At 46.0% G+C, this 17,193-nt stretch overlaps 1 protein-coding gene across 3 annotated transcripts in view; it reads left to right on the top strand.

Moving 5' to 3' along the window:
* GRIPAP1 (GRIP1 associated protein 1) overlaps positions 1–17,193 on the top strand; it is a 107,563-nt gene that overhangs the window by 17,109 nt on the left and 73,261 nt on the right. For 2 of the 3 annotated variants that reach the window (XM_088470261.1, XM_088470253.1), the window contains exons 10-23: positions 1,425–1,460; positions 2,767–2,798; positions 3,888–3,935; positions 4,025–4,124; positions 5,698–5,775; positions 5,932–6,024; positions 9,691–9,825; positions 13,138–13,233; positions 13,312–13,524; positions 14,731–14,844; positions 15,077–15,154; positions 15,234–15,329; positions 15,550–15,606; positions 16,498–16,597. In XM_088470261.1, the coding sequence (XP_088326387.1) occupies positions 1,425–1,460; positions 2,767–2,798; positions 3,888–3,935; positions 4,025–4,124; positions 5,698–5,775; positions 5,932–6,024; positions 9,691–9,825; positions 13,138–13,233; positions 13,312–13,524; positions 14,731–14,844; positions 15,077–15,154; positions 15,234–15,329; positions 15,550–15,606; positions 16,498–16,597 (1,276 nt within the window). The remainder of the gene's footprint in view (positions 1–1,424; positions 1,461–2,766; positions 2,799–3,887; positions 3,936–4,024; positions 4,125–5,697; positions 5,776–5,931; positions 6,025–9,690; positions 9,826–13,137; positions 13,234–13,311; positions 13,525–14,730; positions 14,845–15,076; positions 15,155–15,233; positions 15,330–15,549; positions 15,607–16,497; positions 16,598–17,193) is intronic. The other variant, XM_088470269.1, reaches the window with a different exon arrangement.

The following is a 17,193-nucleotide window of genomic DNA, read 5'->3' as shown; positions in this document are numbered from 1 at the left end:
GTGCTCCATCATGCTGGAAAAGACATTGCTCATCATCAAACTGTTCTTGGATGGTTGGGAGAAGTTGCTCTTGGAGGATGTCTTGGTACCATTCTTTATTCATGGCTGTGTTCTTAGGCAAAATTGTGAGTGATCCCACTCCCTTGGCTGAGAAGCAACCCCACACATGAATGGTCTCAGGATGCTTTACTGTTGGCATGAAACAGGACTGATGGTAGCGCTCACCTTTCCTCCTCCGGACAAGTGTTTTTCCAGATGCCCCAAACAATCTGAAAGGGGATTCATCAGAGAAAATAACTTTACCCCAGTCCTCAGCAGTCCAATCCTTGTACCTTTTGCAGAATAGCATGATTGATCACCGTGCCATAAGGCAAAAGTGATAACTAAGTGGCTCGGGGAACAAAACATCGAAATTTTGGGTCCATGGCCAGGAAACTCCCCAGACCTTAATCCCATTGAGAACTTGTGATCAATCCCCAAGAGGCAGGAGGACAAACAAAACCCCATAAATTCTGACACACTCCAAGCATTGAATAGGCAAGAATGGGCGGCCATCAGTCAGTATGTGGCCCAGAAGGTGAGTGACAGCATGCCAGGGCGAATTGCAGAGGTCTTGAAAAAGAAGGGTCAACACTGCAAATATTGACTCTTTGCATAAACTTAATGTAATTGTCAATTAAAGCCTTTGACACTTATGTAATGCTTGTAATGTTACATCAGTATACCATAGTAACATCTGACACTTATGTAATGCTGTAATGTTACCTCAGTATACCATAGTAACATCCGACACTTATGTAATGCTGTAATGTTACCTCAGTATACCATAGTAACATCTGACACTTATGTAATGCTGTAATGTTACCTCAGTATACCATAGTAACATCTGACACTTATGTAATGCTGTAATGTTACGTCAGTATACCATAGTAACATCTGACACTTATGTAATGCTGTAATGTTACCTCAGTATACCATAGTAACATCTGACACTTATGTAATGCTGTAATGTTACGTCAGTATACCATAGTAACAGCTGACACTTATGTAATGTTACCTCAGTATCCCATAGTAACATCTGACACTTATGTAATGCTATAATGTTACCTCAGTATACCATAGTAACATCTGACACTTATGTCATGCTGTAATGTTACCTCAGTATACCATAGTAACATCTGACAGAAAGGTCTAAATACACTGAAGCAGTGAAAACCAATACTTGTGTCATTCTCAAAGCTTTTGGCCATGGCTGTATATATAATACCCCTGTACGCGGTACCTCCTCATTTCCTATAGGGTAGTCAGATATTACAGTGGGTCTCAATGATTAGTGATTGGATGGAGGAGGGGTCGTTGCTGTACGGTGCCTGTCAGATATAATTATCTCTACTCTGCGTATGACTCCATGTGTTTCTGTGCAGGGGGAGATCTCCAGGGCACAAGAAGAGAACACAAAGGTGAGAGGGTGGGGTATTTATTCAGTAAGGGTTATTTACCAACAATGTAGTAACCCATAGCAACCAGTCATGTGACCTAAATGTGTAAAGCCTGCCTATACATATTGTTTACAATGGGCCTAGTATGTTTGCTCTTTACATTATTTTACATGTAAAGCTGGCCACACATCTGAAGATTATCTGTCCAACCAGCCAACTAGTTGATTGTATTCCTTACCAGATTTTCATTCCAACCAATCAGCAATTTGCTCCCAAACTCTGGGAAATGGACCAAAACTGTTGTTTGAACAAATAGTTTAGCTCAAACATTTAACAAACTTGTCTGAACGACCATTTTCATCTGTTTTCTGGCATTTAGGAGCAAATTGCTGATCATCATTTACTCCCATTCCTTACCAGATTTTCATTCCAACCAATCAACAAGTTGGCTGGTTGGATGTAAGTTGGTCTAGTGTGTGGCCAGCTTAAGTAAGTGACTTATATTATTCATTTATATTGGAATTGAGGAAAGACATGGGAGGGGCTCTTTTCCCTATATGTTCCTATCGTAGAGTCTAATTCAGTGGTGTCAAACACGGGCCATCCAGCTGCATTAGAACTGCAAATCCCAGCATGCACTGCTACAGTTTTGCTATTAAAGCATGCTAAAATTGTTGCAGGGCATGCTGGGATGTATAGTTCCACGTCAGCTGGATGGCCCGAGTTTGACACCCCTGGTCTAATATATGGGAAATATGGGGCACATTTTTCATCATAGAGATTTATATTCTAGATGTACTTTACCTTGTTCTTATTATAGCGCCCATGTTGCCTGCACTGAGGGCCGGCGGCCATTTTGTAGGCTGAATCAACATTTGACCTATTAACATACTAGGAATAAGCGATCTCTCAGTGATGTGACTGGATCCCGATGGTCTGTATTCTGATGACTACTGGTTCAGCCCCACAAAATGACTGCTTCCATTGTGCCCCAGCGATATCACTGGATCTCAGTGAGCCGGTAGGCTGCATTCTCATACACATTGAGGTACAGTGGTGGTAGCCATTTTGTGTGACTAGTGATGTCACTGGATCCTAGTGAACTGATAGGCTGATTTCTCTTGATTACTGGCTCCCCACTGAATGGCTGCGAATTCTCAGTCGGGGTTCCTCTGCCATCATGCATCCATTCAGGGCATATTATGTTTGATTTACCTATTTTTTTTTTTTTCTTTTAAAATGAAGTGTCTTAAGACTTTTAGTCTGCGGGTGTAAGTGCTTTGTGACCATTCCCCCCAATCCTGACTCCCTAATTTTCCTCTGACAGATATCTGAAAAATTAAAGAAGAAGCACGACAGGTAAGTGAGTGCAGAATGTAGGGGGTGGGTCGGTGCATGAGTGCAAGCCTCCTAATTTTGTAGTCTCTTGCATTGGGACATACTGTGCAATGGTCACACAAAGCCTAATGGGAACCCCCAGCTTTCACCAGGGGCTTCCGTTATGGGTGTCACCCTGGGTAATCCACAGTCCCTGCCCCCCAGCCTTTATAGAGGGCAATGGAGAACTAGGCTGCCCCTTACCACCCCTCCATTCCTCTCAAAGCCCCATTCATTGCCATATGCACCAACCACAGGTGTGCAGCGGGGCAGCGGACATACCTAGCAACTTTCCAACCCGCTGGGCAGGACACAGCCCTCAAATCGGGACCGTACTGCCTAAATCGGGACATCTCAGAGGTATCGTCGGGGTAATGATCACATTAATAGACCTTGTAACCTTGAAGAACCCGTTATGTCTCCCTGTGTCCCAGGAGCCAAAACTAAATAAAGGTTTAATCTTTTCTGTGTAATACCCCCGGGAACATCGCTGATTGGAAGTTTAGGGTCTTACACATGGGGAGGTTTCCATCTGCTGGTGCCCGGCTCCAGTTTCTGAATGCTGGATACAAAGGAAGCAGAGGCTCATATAGGGATCACTAATCCTTATGGATAAATCCAGAAGATGTGCGCACAAAACAAATGGGTGAAGGAAGATCGACGGGGGGGGGAGGGAAGACCGGCGCTGCTAGCCATACAGTAATCACGACTGGCGTACGGGCTTGTATAGACACATGGATTATATTGGGCATCACAGACGGTGTAATGGTTAGCGTTACTGCCTCACAGCAATAAGGTCATGGGTTCAATTGCCACCACGGCCCTAACTGTGTGGAGTTTGTATTTTCTCCATGTTACTCCGGTTTCCAAAAATATACTGGTAAGTTAATTAACCCTAGTGTGTATGTGTGTGCGCACGTGGTAGGGAATATAGAGTGTAAGCTCCACTGGGGCAGGGACTGATGTGAATGGCCAACTATTCTCTCTGTAAAGCGCTGCGGAATATGTGTGCGCTATATAAATAACTGGTAATAAATATGGCTGACATCTTATTACATCTCACCCTGACAGTTACTTACGTCTCCAAACCGACAAGGAAGCTCTGTACAATGACAGCAGGTGAGTCCGCGATCCGCCTCGTACCCCGCTGGCTGGGGGGCTTACTCCCCACCCCACTCGTCCTACTGACTTTATTCTCTCCTAACAAGGACGAAGATCGAGGAGATTCAGCAGAGGAAAGAGGAGGAGCTGAAGGCTCTGACCCTACGTAACCACAAAGCGCAGCAGGAGTTACTGGCGGCACAGCAGGTAAGTGAGGACCACGATCGCCTCCCTCAGCGCACCTGTCCTGTGTGTCTGCGGTCCCCGGCTGTGGGATTCCAGGACGCGTTGCGCCCTTGTTTCATGCCGTATTGCATAAGTGAAGTTCTAGGACATTTGCAGAGCCCCCTCTGTGTCTACATCTATTGGCGGTCTTTGATACGGTGGGACACGCCCACTTTCTTTGCCGTCACTCCCCGGTACCTCCCCTAAACGCTCCCTGTCAATCAGACTGCAAGGAAATAGTCGCTGTGTGCGAGTTCGGCAATGTAGGTTGACGCAGATGCAATGTGACTTAGACGCATGGCGCATGAAGTTAACCGAATATCTTTCAACTGCGGAAATATCAGCGTAGCGTACATCCCTGAAGCAGACCCGTGGTGTATATTTGTCAGTGACGTTCTAGAATGTCTATCATTGCATTATTATTATCCTTTATACGGCAGCGCCTTACACAGTACGTAAATAAGAGAACAAGAAACCAGTGACTTCCAGTACAATTCAATGCAGGACAAGGTTTATACACATTGCTGCATTAGTGATCATAATACTCAGATAAGCACCAAGGGCCTGATTCAGAGCCGGACGCTCTGAAAGAGCGCTCGCTCTGAATCAGGGCGTTTTTTGGGGGGTTTTTTTAGGAGCGGCCTCCTGGCCGCTCGCATAGCTGTGTGTGACCACCCACAGCTATGCAAGCGGCCAGGTTAATGGTCGCGATGGTCAAGACCATCGGGCTTGCGACGAGACCCTTGTGGTAGGAGCACAAGCGACGGAGCACCCGTCGCTAGCCGGGTCTCGCGCATGCGCACGACAGAGCCCGCTCCGTCGTGCGCATGCCCAGTGGGCAAACATTGACCCGGTTGCGAGCGCTCAGCGCTTGCGACCTGGTCTGAATCAGGCCCCAAGTGGTTAGGCGCCCTTTTGTGGAGTGAGGAGTAGATGGATGGATTAGTAAGGAGAAGCACAAGTGGTCCTACTCATGAGAGCTTACATTCTAATGATTGTACAGTAACATTATAACGCACTGTCTTGGGGGAGAGCCCATTGTGCTACTAGCGACTAGAAATTGCTAAGCCTGAGACACAAAGCCTAATGAGAACCCCAGCTTTCAGCAGGGGCTACCCCCTGGGTAATCTACGGGTCCTGGCCCCCAGAAGAAGCCTTTATAGAAGGCAGCTGACAGAACAGGAATCCTAGTCCGTGTACAGCCATATAGCCCAAGCAAGCTTAATCCATTCACCAGGTCATGGGTAGCCCCTAAACGGGCGCAAGTATATAAAAAGCGCCTGATCAGATCTAACTGTTTAAAAATGTATTTGGATGAGGGGACGCACTGCGCAGTGACGTGGCGAGACTCGCGCATATACTGTATACACTCAGCAGTATGGTTCTAGAACCCGTATCCATCATTATAAATAGTCTCTAGTGATGACGTAGAACATTTGTCCAATAGTGTGCAGACAGGGTTCTAGAGCATTTTGCTGTAAACCTGGATAAATAATGGTCTGGATCTCCTGAAGACACCGCTTGTGGGTCATTTAAAGTTTATCTCTCTCTGCAGAATTGTGCTGAGCTGAAGGAGCAGATCCAGAACCTAAAGCAGGACCACGACCGGGCCCTTCACGGGCTGCAGGAGCAGGTATGGAACCCGCTGGTGGCCTCTGTGCCCGCAGTGCCGTGCGCTTACCTCTGGCTCAGTTTCTATCACTAAACTGTCCTCTCTTTCCTCCTGTTGCTTGCCTTGTGCTCGCCCCTGCTCTCCTGTGCTGCCTCCCTCCCCCCCCCTTGAGTGCAGGTAGCCTGGCAAAGTGTGGAGAGCCAGGAGCAGGTTGACCACATTCTGTCCGAGAACGATGCCTTGCGTACCAATCTAGCGGCCTTGGAGCAGGTACGCCACCCTTCCCCTTCCACGCAAATCCCATTCATCCACCAGAAAGTGACAATGGAACCAAATCCTGTGTATTTAATGGACACCTAGACACAGTGGAGTTTCTTAATTTGTGGGCAGGAGCAAGTTTCTGGAAGTGCCTCGTGCCTCGGACTGACTACCACTAGGGCAACAATTTTAGAAAAATGTTATATGAACAGTATCAAATATGACATTAGGGGGTAAATTTACTAAAGTGAGAGTTTTTAGAAGTGAGCTTTGAAAGTGATGTTACCCTTAGCAACCAATCAGATTTTGGGGCCCATTTATTAAGGATTGCATTTTGCAATGCGATCAGGGCATGCAGTACCGCCCATGATCGCATTGCAAAATGCAATCATACCGGCCGAATGTATGACCCGGCACATGCAGGGAGACGGGCTCCAAAAGAGCCCATCCCTGCGATGTGGCCAGAGCGCATTCCAGGCTGCATATGAGCGGCGCCCATTGCCGGCGGAGGGATCTGGAAGATCCCTCCGCCGGCTGAAATGCGGGTAAGTGCCCATAGGACACAGCGGCTAACGCTGTCTGCAGATGGTGTTAGCTGCTGGGGCCAATATCGGGAATGCTTCGCATTCCTGATATTGATACATTTGGCAGCATCGCATCCCCCATAGAAACCTATGGGGGAGGCGGCTGCCGGCGGCAATGGAGGGATCACAGCAGGTATCGGAGATCATCCTATATATATATAGATATCGGAGATACCTGCTGCGGTCCCTCCTTCATACATTCGGGGGATACTTAGTATTTGAGGTAAACCCCCGAAAACCGGTGTTTTCGGGGAATTTACCTCAAATGCACTTTGATAAATGGGCTCCTTTAACTATTATCGTCTAGGAGGTGCTAGTTAAATGTTAAGTAGAATCTGATTGGTTGCTATAGGCAACATCACTTCTAAAACTCTCACTTTAGTAAATTTACCCCTAGGAATAATCTTTATTAATACAAAGGTTCCCACAACCTAGATGAGTTGCCTGTTACTAGTGTCAGTAGGGAAATCTTACCATTTCATGTGTTGCACTGGGAGACTGGTGACAATGGTCGGTATAATCACTATGGAAAGAATGGGGAATTCCTCCTCTTTCCATACCACAGGCACTACCCATGGAAGGTATTTTCCTCACTGACTGCTATTGTTATGTATTTATTTTACGGATGGACACAAAAATGCTCCGATCTCTGTCTTGTCAGTAAATGTACTGACTGACACCAATTGCTTTTGGTGACAATTCCCCAAAAATACAACACATTTCCTCATCACGATTCTGCCACCAGACCACGATCTATATCACGCGTAAAACGACACCGGGGTATTTAAAGAACAGGAGGAGAATTCATTTGTATAGAGGTGAGATCGGGCACGAAAAAAACTTGAATTCCAGCCCAAGAATTGATTTTAAGGTAATGCTGAAACAATGTGCATTAAATAAAATGTAAAACTTTTATAATAATTTCAAATTAGTACTATATCAAAACATCAGTGTCAGACATGGAGCCGTATTCAATTTGAGACGAGGCGCAATACTTCTCCGCGTCCCGGACTTTTTGCCTGTTTTATAGGTGGAAAAGTATCGCGCGCATGCCCGCTTTACCCCGCATTCAATTTGGAAGTACACGAAAACGGGACCCCCCGAAACTTGAACAGGCGGAAAGTCCTGTCAGATTTGGGGAAATCAGCCTGACACCCCCCAAAAGATGCTCTGACATGGGGGTTAGCTATGGTACCCCCCGATTTGGCTTGCTGAAGGTATTTGGTGTTTTTAACGGGCTCAATAGCTGCTAAATAGCGTTTTTCTATACGTGGTGCAGGAGTATTTTTCCCAGAAAATAACTTATCCCAGCAAATTTGGGGTACTTGAAAATGGGGGTCAGCATATTTAAAAGTTGCTAAAGTGAAGTTGAAAAAATCGTGAAAAATCCACCTGCCGCAAGTCCCTGCAATCAAAAAACACTTGGGGCATACTTGGGGACCCCCCCAGAGTCAAGTTTGCTAGTTTTTAACTTTTTGCCCCCTTTTTCAAAGTGATTTTTTGGGGGTGTCTTAAAGTGTTTTTTAAATCTTTTTTGACACAGTTTACCTTTGGGGGACTGTCTGAAGGCTGCACGGGGGTTCCCGCAACGTTGCACCACAAAAACCCCAATTCTGCACTTTTTCCCGCCTGCCATTCATCTTCAAAACTTTTCCGCCTATTACATTGCATTGACTCTGCCTAGGCGGAAAGTCCTTCTAATTGAATATGGAGTAAAATCAAAACAGGCGAAAATGACGTCATCGGCGAAAAAGTATCGCGGTTCCGGATTTTTCGCCTCAAATTGAATACGGGCCTTGGTGTTATCACTTAATGGATCCAGAGACAGTTTTGTGTTAAGAATCCATAAAAACAAGTGCTTTGAAAATGTACTGCTATACTGTACTGTATATCGTTGAGGATCAACACTCTAAGGGCCTGATTCAGACCCGCTCGCGAGCGCTGAGCGCTCGCAAGCGGGTCGATGGTGCCCTAATGCGCATGCGCATGCACATAAGCTGTCGTTATGGGTCTCGCACCAAAGGGAGCGTGCTGTCGATGGTGAGTGACAGCACGCCCCCTTTGGTGGGCGTGCCGGGGGCGTTGCTGCCCAGACGGAGGCGTTCCCATGGGAACGCCTTCCGTCTGGAGCCGGCCCCACTGACATCACATTGGCTGATAGAGCCAAAAGCACTCCTGGGCTTGCGGCAGCGAGACCCTACCGCAGGGTCTCGTCGCAAGCCCGACAGTCGCGATGGTCTTGACCATCGCGACCATTTTTTTGGCCGCTCGCATAAGCGTCCGGCTCTGAATCAGGCCCTAAATTCCAAATTAGGCTTGTACTTAGGGCCTTCCAGCATCCATCTCATCACGGCACGATATTGTACGGCTGTATAATCCATCACCTCTTGGTGTGGACGTTTTAGTCCATTCGCTCCATGCTAAGGCAGATTTTCTGGTATCACATAAGTAGGCTTCAGTTGCCCTATTGGAACACAGTAGATAAAAATTCAATTTGTAAGCAAACTAGCGCTCTATCTATTATTTCATTTTCTTGGTATTTAAATAACAATCTGCCAACAGAAATGTTTGAAGTCAGTCTCCGGAACCAATCGCCAATTGTCTTGCTGATTGGTTTCGGAGCTATTTTAGGGAGGCAAAACTAATATTCAGCATAATTATTCTTTAGGTGCTGAGCCACGAGGCACAAAGGGCTTATCCTTTTTCCCAGAATCATCGCTGAGTAAAAGGGAGTTTAGTGACGCACGGTGATTGCAATTTTAAAACTTTTATAAACGTCACCCTCTTCTTCGTTACCCAGTGTTGCCTGTAGCCGTATTGAGCAGTAAGATTTTGGCACGGTAGGAGGGATGCTGCCTGGTTCTCTCTTATAGAAGAACGAACCGTCTCCCACCCAGGCTGATCGATTACAGAGGCTCATTTCTGTTTTTGATAACTTAGCCCTTGATCCGCCCAATGCCCAGATCTTCACAGACCTGGCCCCGTATAAACTCTCACATCTGCACCACCCAGTTCTGTGCCTTTTTGCCATGAGTTAGTTTTGTGGGAAATCCGGATTACTGGAGCCCATTATGAAGCTTTTCTTTACCTGCAGATTCAAAGCTCTAGAACCCAGGAGCTCAGTTTGCTGCGGGACCAAAATTCAGCACTGACGGCGGAACTGCAGCAGCAGCAGAACGAGAGGGAGGGGCTTCTGGCGCTGAGAGAGGACCTGAAGACTCAACTCCAGGTGAGGACACGTTTGGGAGGGGGGGTCGGAGGATTAGTGGCGCGAGTGTGTGTGTAGCCACAAGTTTTCTACACCTGCTCTAAACAAACCAAAGACTTCTCCTGCGCTGATTCCATATACAGTATGTATAAAGATTGCAAACCCTATGACGTTTGGGGCTTCTGTTCCTTTAGGTGCAGTGCAATATTTATGGTTGAGTGAACTGCGCTATTTATTACTTACTACAGTTCAGTGACTAGAGACGTGAAGGAATGTCCATCAAGTTTAATTTTTCAGCCATTTTTTTTTTTTTTTTATATTATTATTATTATTACAGTCCATTACAATGGGTTTGGTATGAGTTAACGTTTATAATGATGACTACACAGTGTCAACGAGTACTCTGTGTTGATAGTCACTGTCACATGTTCAATGTCCACTTAGAACACGTCAACATTGCCATAATGTCGACAAGTTGAATTGTCGACAACTCCTCACTACCCCTAAGATTTGTATTTTCGACGTCCATGGCTATATAAACATGTCTACATTTTAACCATGTGGACGATTCAAAATTGCGGTGTCAACATAGTGACGTCTGTATAGTCCTTGTCGACATAGTCCATAGTCCTATGTGTCCTGAAATGTCGATCTATCATCAAGTACACAAATTGCCCGTATCGTCTAGCGGGATGTTCACAAAATCAATAAAGTTATACACACAGCAACATAAAAGATAAATCCGCAGTCAAAAAAAAAAAAGTTAAAAAACAATTTTTTTATTTTTTTTAGAAAATCATGATCAGTACAAAAAATTTTTTCAGATGCAGCGCGTTTCGTTGACCTAGGTTCATGTCTAAGCCTTTCCTGTCCCCGTCATTATGTGTCTAATATTAAACCTGCTGTGAGTCCAAAATCCCCTTCCTAGTAATAGCTCTCTGAGGATCCTCCATCATCGCCATGACTTAGGTGGATCCCGGCACGTTATATAAAGTCAGGACATCTGCCAGTCACATTAGGCGCTGATCGCCATTCTCTCTAGTTGGGAAGAGCCAATACCACAGCTCTAATACAGATGCATTAGATCCATGGTTTTGTCATTCCCCAGTTACAGAGAGATATGGCAGCGGGAAGCTGACCCCCCTGCTAAATACAGCAAAGAATGGAGGTTTACCGAGGAGGGAGTGGTAACAATTGGGAAGGGCATAATTTATAAATATACTTCAACAACTGGAGTGTTTATAATAAGCCAAATAAGTCCCGTCATGCTCTATATCACTCCCCGGACGCTGTGTTAGGGGTAAGGGGCTCCTCTAATACAGCATACACAGTGACAGACAGGTTGCAGGGTCGCTGTGCAGAAATGCTTTGTTCGGATTGGTGGAATCATACACAGGGGCAGGACCGGATAGGTCACACAGTAGGTCAGGTGATTGCTGTATCTGCTGTGTGACCTGTATGGGATCCAATCTTGACACTGTTCAAAAAAGTGGGCGAGTCTTCAGAGGTCTGTAACGGAGGGAGAGGCGATGCTGAACTTTTTAGCATAGCTGCATTGAATGTCAGGGTAACACTGAACTGTGGGCCTGATTCAGAGCCGGACGCTATTTGCGGACGCTCGTTCTCAAAGAGGGGCCGGATATTTAAATTGAGCACTCGCGCTTTGCGGTCTGTTGACGTCTCTATGTCTGAGCGAGTGAACGATATATGCGCTCGCTATTTTGTAAAGACGCCCCCTGGCCGCTCGCATCCTACGTCATCTCCGCTATTTATTAGATTAATCGGGAACATCGAAAGGCGTATGAACTGCTCGCACTGCTTGTGGTAGGATTTTCTTCCCGCTATCACCGCGAGCAGTTCAGGCTAAGAAACAACCAAGTGACGTGGTCGATGACGCTGCTTTACTAATTATGCACGCCCATTAAACGCCGTTTTGAGCGTTAGGCACGCCTGTGTTTGGATCTCCACTCCCCGTTTTCAAGCACCTTCCCCTGTTACCACCCACAAACGGTACATTCTGTCAATCAAATTAGCAGCTCTTCGTTGTTGTACGAGCGCACGAATTCCGACCGCAATGACTGGTTGGCGGTTTACCTGCACGATTCATATCTGAGGATGGCGATTGGGGGTTTTAGTGGTCCTGTAAAGCTGCGTTAGCACCTTACCGTTGGGAACTTTTCCATTCATCACTATTAAATGGCTGCAGAGGGAGGAGCCAATCAGAAGCCGCAGTCTCCCTGGCTCTGGTTTTTGATTGGCTCCCTAACAAGTCTGTGTGGTCCTAGCTTTACCAGGAATGTCAAATCTGCTGCAAACTAATAAAGTTATAGGGGGGTATTCAATGTGGAGCGAAAAGTCCATTGTGGACTTTTCGCTCCACATCGGAGGTTTGACGCTTTATCCCCATATTTAATTAGGAATCAGCGAAAACGGGAGCCGGCGGAAAGGTAAGTATCGACAAAAAAATGGGAATTTTCTGGAAATGTTCCTGGGACCCACCTACAGATGTCCAGACATGGGGGGTCACTATGGTTACCCCCGTTTTTCCCTGGTGAATCTAATTAGGGGTTTTAAATAGCCGCGGAAGGTGCTTTTTTGCACCTGTGAAGAAGTGATGAAGAAAAGCACTTAGGTTTTTTTTCCACAAATTTGGGGTACATGAAAATGGGTGCAAGCATATTTTTAAGTCCCTAAAGTGCATTTTTAAAATTCTTCAAAAATACACCTTCCGCTACTACCCGTAGTGAAGAAAACACCTGCCGCATACTCGGGAACCCCTCTGGAGTCTATTTCGCTACTTTAGAATTTTGTTCCCCATATTTTTTTTATTTTTTTTACCCCAATATTCAAAATTAAGGGTGTCCCGATTTTTTTTTTATTTTTTTGTAAACTTTTTTTTCGACACATTATTTTTAAGGGACACTCCCAGGGGTGCAGGCTATTTTTTTTTAAGCCTGCGCCCCTAAACCCCAATTCTGCACTTTTTTTCGCCATGTGAAACACGGTGAAAAGTTATCCCCTTTTTTTTTTTAACAAAGACTTTTCGCATCGGCGAATAGTCTTTGTAATTGAATACGGGGATAATCAAAATAGGCGAAAATGACGGCTTTTCGCAGCCAAATTGAATACTGCCCTTAGTCTGGTAAGTATTTCTTACAGCAGGTTATTTCTTATGTAAATCGGAGATTACCCGCATTCAGTTAGTTAGTGGCATTGTTTCCTTGAAGATAATGGGAGAGATCCCAGGATTGGGAGCATGGCCTGATGGAAGGTGTAGAAACCCTTTCATGCATGGCAGAAGCATCTGATACATTTCCCCTTTCTGTCTCTCAGGAGTCCGGCCGCGCTAATGGCCGCCTGGCAGAGCAACTGCAGCAGCAGAAGCAGGAGACGCAGCAGTTACAGCAGGACCTGGATGAGGCCCGCAAGGTAGGTTCTTCCCTTCGTGTTGCCTATATCCTGACCTCCTCCCGCCTGGCGGCTAACACCTGCTCCTGATCCCTGCAGAGCGCGGACAAGAGGAAAGGCATGCTGGACGAGATGGCCATCGAGATGCAGCAGGAGAAGACCCGGCACAAGGAAGAGGTGGGCAACATCAAGCTCCAGCACGAGAAGGAGGTGCTGAGCATCCGCGCCAAATATGAGAAGGAGCTGAGGGAGCTTCACGAAGAGAAGAACCGCGGGGAGGAAGACCTGCGGGTACAGCTGAGGGACGAGAAGGTATACCTGCCAGAGAATCGCCGCTGACCACATTCGGATCATTTATAGAGGATCACACGCAATACATACGCTGCTTACATGCGTCTGTAGCCACCAAGCTCCAGCATATACTGATCGTTGGTTCTACAAACAGCAGGGCATGTTTTCAGGATCGCTTTAAATCTTTCTGTGTGGCTCATTCAGCAGATCAGTTACAAGGCTTTGTTGAGTAGATCCTGAAAACCTCCATTGCTAGTGAAGGGGCAACTGACTTTATTTTTTGAGTCTTTTTAATTGTATTGTTGGGTAAGAAACATCACAATACTCTTGGTAATAACACAACTTCCCTCAGTGGAGCTTATAGTGATTGTTGTCAGCTGTAACAATTAAGTATAGTTGCCGTTTGCACGTGGCTCTAGAAGCTGCATCTCCCTAGGCTTTTATGTACCTTGCGATTTAAGACTCTGTTGTGGATCAGCTTCGTGATTGGTCAGTTGCTGCAGGGCCCTGCTCGGTGGTGAGGCGTTTAACCTTCGGTGAACGTCTGTAGGCGGGGTGTGGCATACCCCAGCAAGATCTAAAAAAAAATAAAATATACTGTGTGCAAGTTGCCGTTTCGAGTTGCAACGTTATTAGTTTGCATAGCGACGGCGGTTTAGTATGGTGAGCGCCAGCGCAGCGAGTACGTGGGCGTCTCGTACTCCATCTGGTTGGGTATCTGCCTAGATGCCCGCCAAGAGTGATCTCACTAAGACGAGTTGACGCAGTTTATTTTAATCATTTCAAATTGTTCATAAGTTTAATTGTTACTAATAACGATTGTGATTCAGACTCGTTACTAGAAGACGTATAAGTTTAATTCATATAAAATATTTTTATTTAGTTTTCTTGATTTAAGAGATTAAAGAGTTTATTCCCTTTTTATTATTTTGTTTTATTTTATGCCTCAAGGGACAAGAATTTATGTTATGACAGTCGATATTACTGTCGTACTAAATTAGTATACTTACGGTGAAGTATTGCGTGGGGTGTGAGATACCCCGCCTGGTTCGCCATATTGATTTTTTTCAACCTGGTTCATGGAAAGTTAAATACCTGTCACATTCCAAGAGACAAGCCAGATATCTACCAAGTCACCAGTGACGCTGTAAATGGGCTCATTATATTTGTATCTAACTTATAGGGTAGATGTACAGTATGTATAAATAACCTCAATATGGTTTTCAGGCCCGATGTAGAGAGCTGGAAGGATTGCAGCAAACCACGGAGGAGCTGCGCTTACAGATCCAGTCACTAGAGGGAACCAAAGGCTGGTTTGAACGACGATTGAAGGAGGCAGAGGTGAGTGTGGGAATGGGCCTGAGCTTTAGGGCTATATTTACAATGCACTTTAAAGCGGCACTCCCATTCAGTGTAAAGCCCGGTGTGCTTTACACTGAATGTTAGTGCCGCTTTAAATTTTTAGCTCCAACCCGCTCATAATCCCGGCAGATTCGTAAATCTAGCCCTTACTGTCTATTTTTCATATTTATCTATATATCTCCTATTTATCAATCTGTTGTACTTGTTGCAGGAGACAGTTGAGCGGAATCAGCTGCAGCACGAGGAGGACTTGGCGAAACGGCGGGAGGAACATTCGGCTGAGCTGCAGGTAAGTCTGGGACCTGATATCGCTGGGCTCCTGTGACAGCAGTACAGAGGGTTTATGCCGTTCCTGTCACCTCCTACAGGTGAAACAACAAGAGCTGGAGAAACTGATGGAGCAAATGAAGGCTTTTGAAAGAGAGAGAGAGGGTTTTAATGAGAAAATAGCCCAGCTAAGACAGGTGAGACTCCCACTCATACCCCACGCTCACTGCATACTCCCCCCCCCCCCCCCCCCCCACACGGTGCCTCCTCAGCTCGGGGCTCGTGTTGTTCATGACTGCGATGTCTGTTATTGGAACTGTAACTTCACTAAATGTAGGAATATTCAGTTCCTATCTGGGTATCGCGGGTGACCGTCAATGATGTTGCTTAGTAATAGAGATTTGTTTTAATTATCAGGACGTAAAGGATACAGCAGATGGGCAGAAAATCTTGGAGAAGAGAGGGAGTGCCGCTGTGAGTATACGTCCTACCCTAATACACAGATGTCTCCCCTCCTCCTAATACACAGACTTCAGGACACAGACCTCTCCCCTCCTCCTAATACACAGACATCAGGACACAGACCTCTCTCCTCTTCCTAATACACAGACATCTCCCCTCCCCCTAATACACAGACATCAGGATAGACAAACGTCACCACTCTTCCTAATACACAGACATCAAGACACACTGACCTGTCCCCTCCTCCTAATACACAGACATCGGGACACAGACCTCTCTCCTCTTCCTAATACACAGACATCTCCCCTCCTAATACACAGACATCAGGATAGACAAACGTCACCACTCTTCCTAATACACAGACATCAGGACACACTGACCTGTCCCCTCCTCCTAATACACAGACATCAGGGGACACACTGACCTCTCCCATCCTCCTAATACACAGACATCAGGACACACTGACCTCTCCCCTCCTCCTAATACACAGACATCAGGGCACACACTGACCTCTCCCCTCCTCCTAATACACAGACATCAGGGGACACACTGACCTCTCCCATCCTCCTAATACACAGACATCAGAGCACACACTGACCTCTCCCCTCCTCCTAATACACAGACATCAGGGCACACACTGACCTCTCCCCTCCTCCTAATACACAGACATCAGGGCACACACTGACCTCTCCCCTCCTCCTAATACACAGACATCAGGGCACACACTGACCTCTCCCCTCCTCCTAATACACAGACATCAGGACACACTGACCTCTCCCCTCCTCCTAATACACAGATATCAGGACACAATGACCTCTCCCTTCCTTCTAATACACAGACATCAGGGCACAGACCCCTTGCCTACCATATTAATAAAAAGCATTATTTCGCTATTACCCGCAGCTAAAAGACCTGAAAAGGCAGCTGCACCTGGAGAGGAAGAGGGCAGATAAATTGCAGGAGCGCCTGCAGGACATTCTCACCAACAGTAAAACCCGGACAGGTGAGTGTAGGGCTGACCCCACCCTCTGCCATGTGATTTCCATGCGTGTGACCATACAGGACCTCTGAGTACTGACCTCCCTACTTTGTCTATGAATTGCTTCAGAATATAAATCTATGTCATAAAACGAAGTGGTGATAAAAAGGACATCACCACATGGGAGGGAGGAGGGGTGGTGTAAGAGGGGGTAAAAGAAGAGGAGAAAAAAGGGTGAAGAGAAAAGAAATCCAGGCCGAGCCAGGACAACAGCTAGTGGCCTAATATTATTATTATTAATGTTATTATCTCATATTTAAGGCGCTACAAAGTGTCTACAGTGGGAAAACATTAAAACAACAGAATTACAGAGCGCAAATACAATACACAACAGCCATAGCACAAGTACAAAGCAAAGACCAAAGCATTACTGTAACATCACGCGGCGTACAAGACGACAGAACGACATACGTGACCATTACATATAGACAAAATAAAAATGAATAGATGCGATTTCAACCTGCCGGGCAGAGGAATTCGGCATGAGACCTGGAAGTCAGGGCACGGCCATAACAGTTATGCTGGATAAGATGGAAGGAAGCAGGGCTTTCTCTTCCACA

Source organism: Taudactylus pleione, unplaced genomic scaffold (genome assembly GCF_031769625.1).
Source record: "Taudactylus pleione unplaced genomic scaffold, aTauple2 ptg000013l, whole genome shotgun sequence".
In the NCBI taxonomy this organism is placed as follows: domain Eukaryota; kingdom Metazoa; phylum Chordata; class Amphibia; order Anura; family Myobatrachidae; genus Taudactylus; species Taudactylus pleione.
This window is presented reverse-complemented; position numbering and strand designations above follow the sequence as displayed.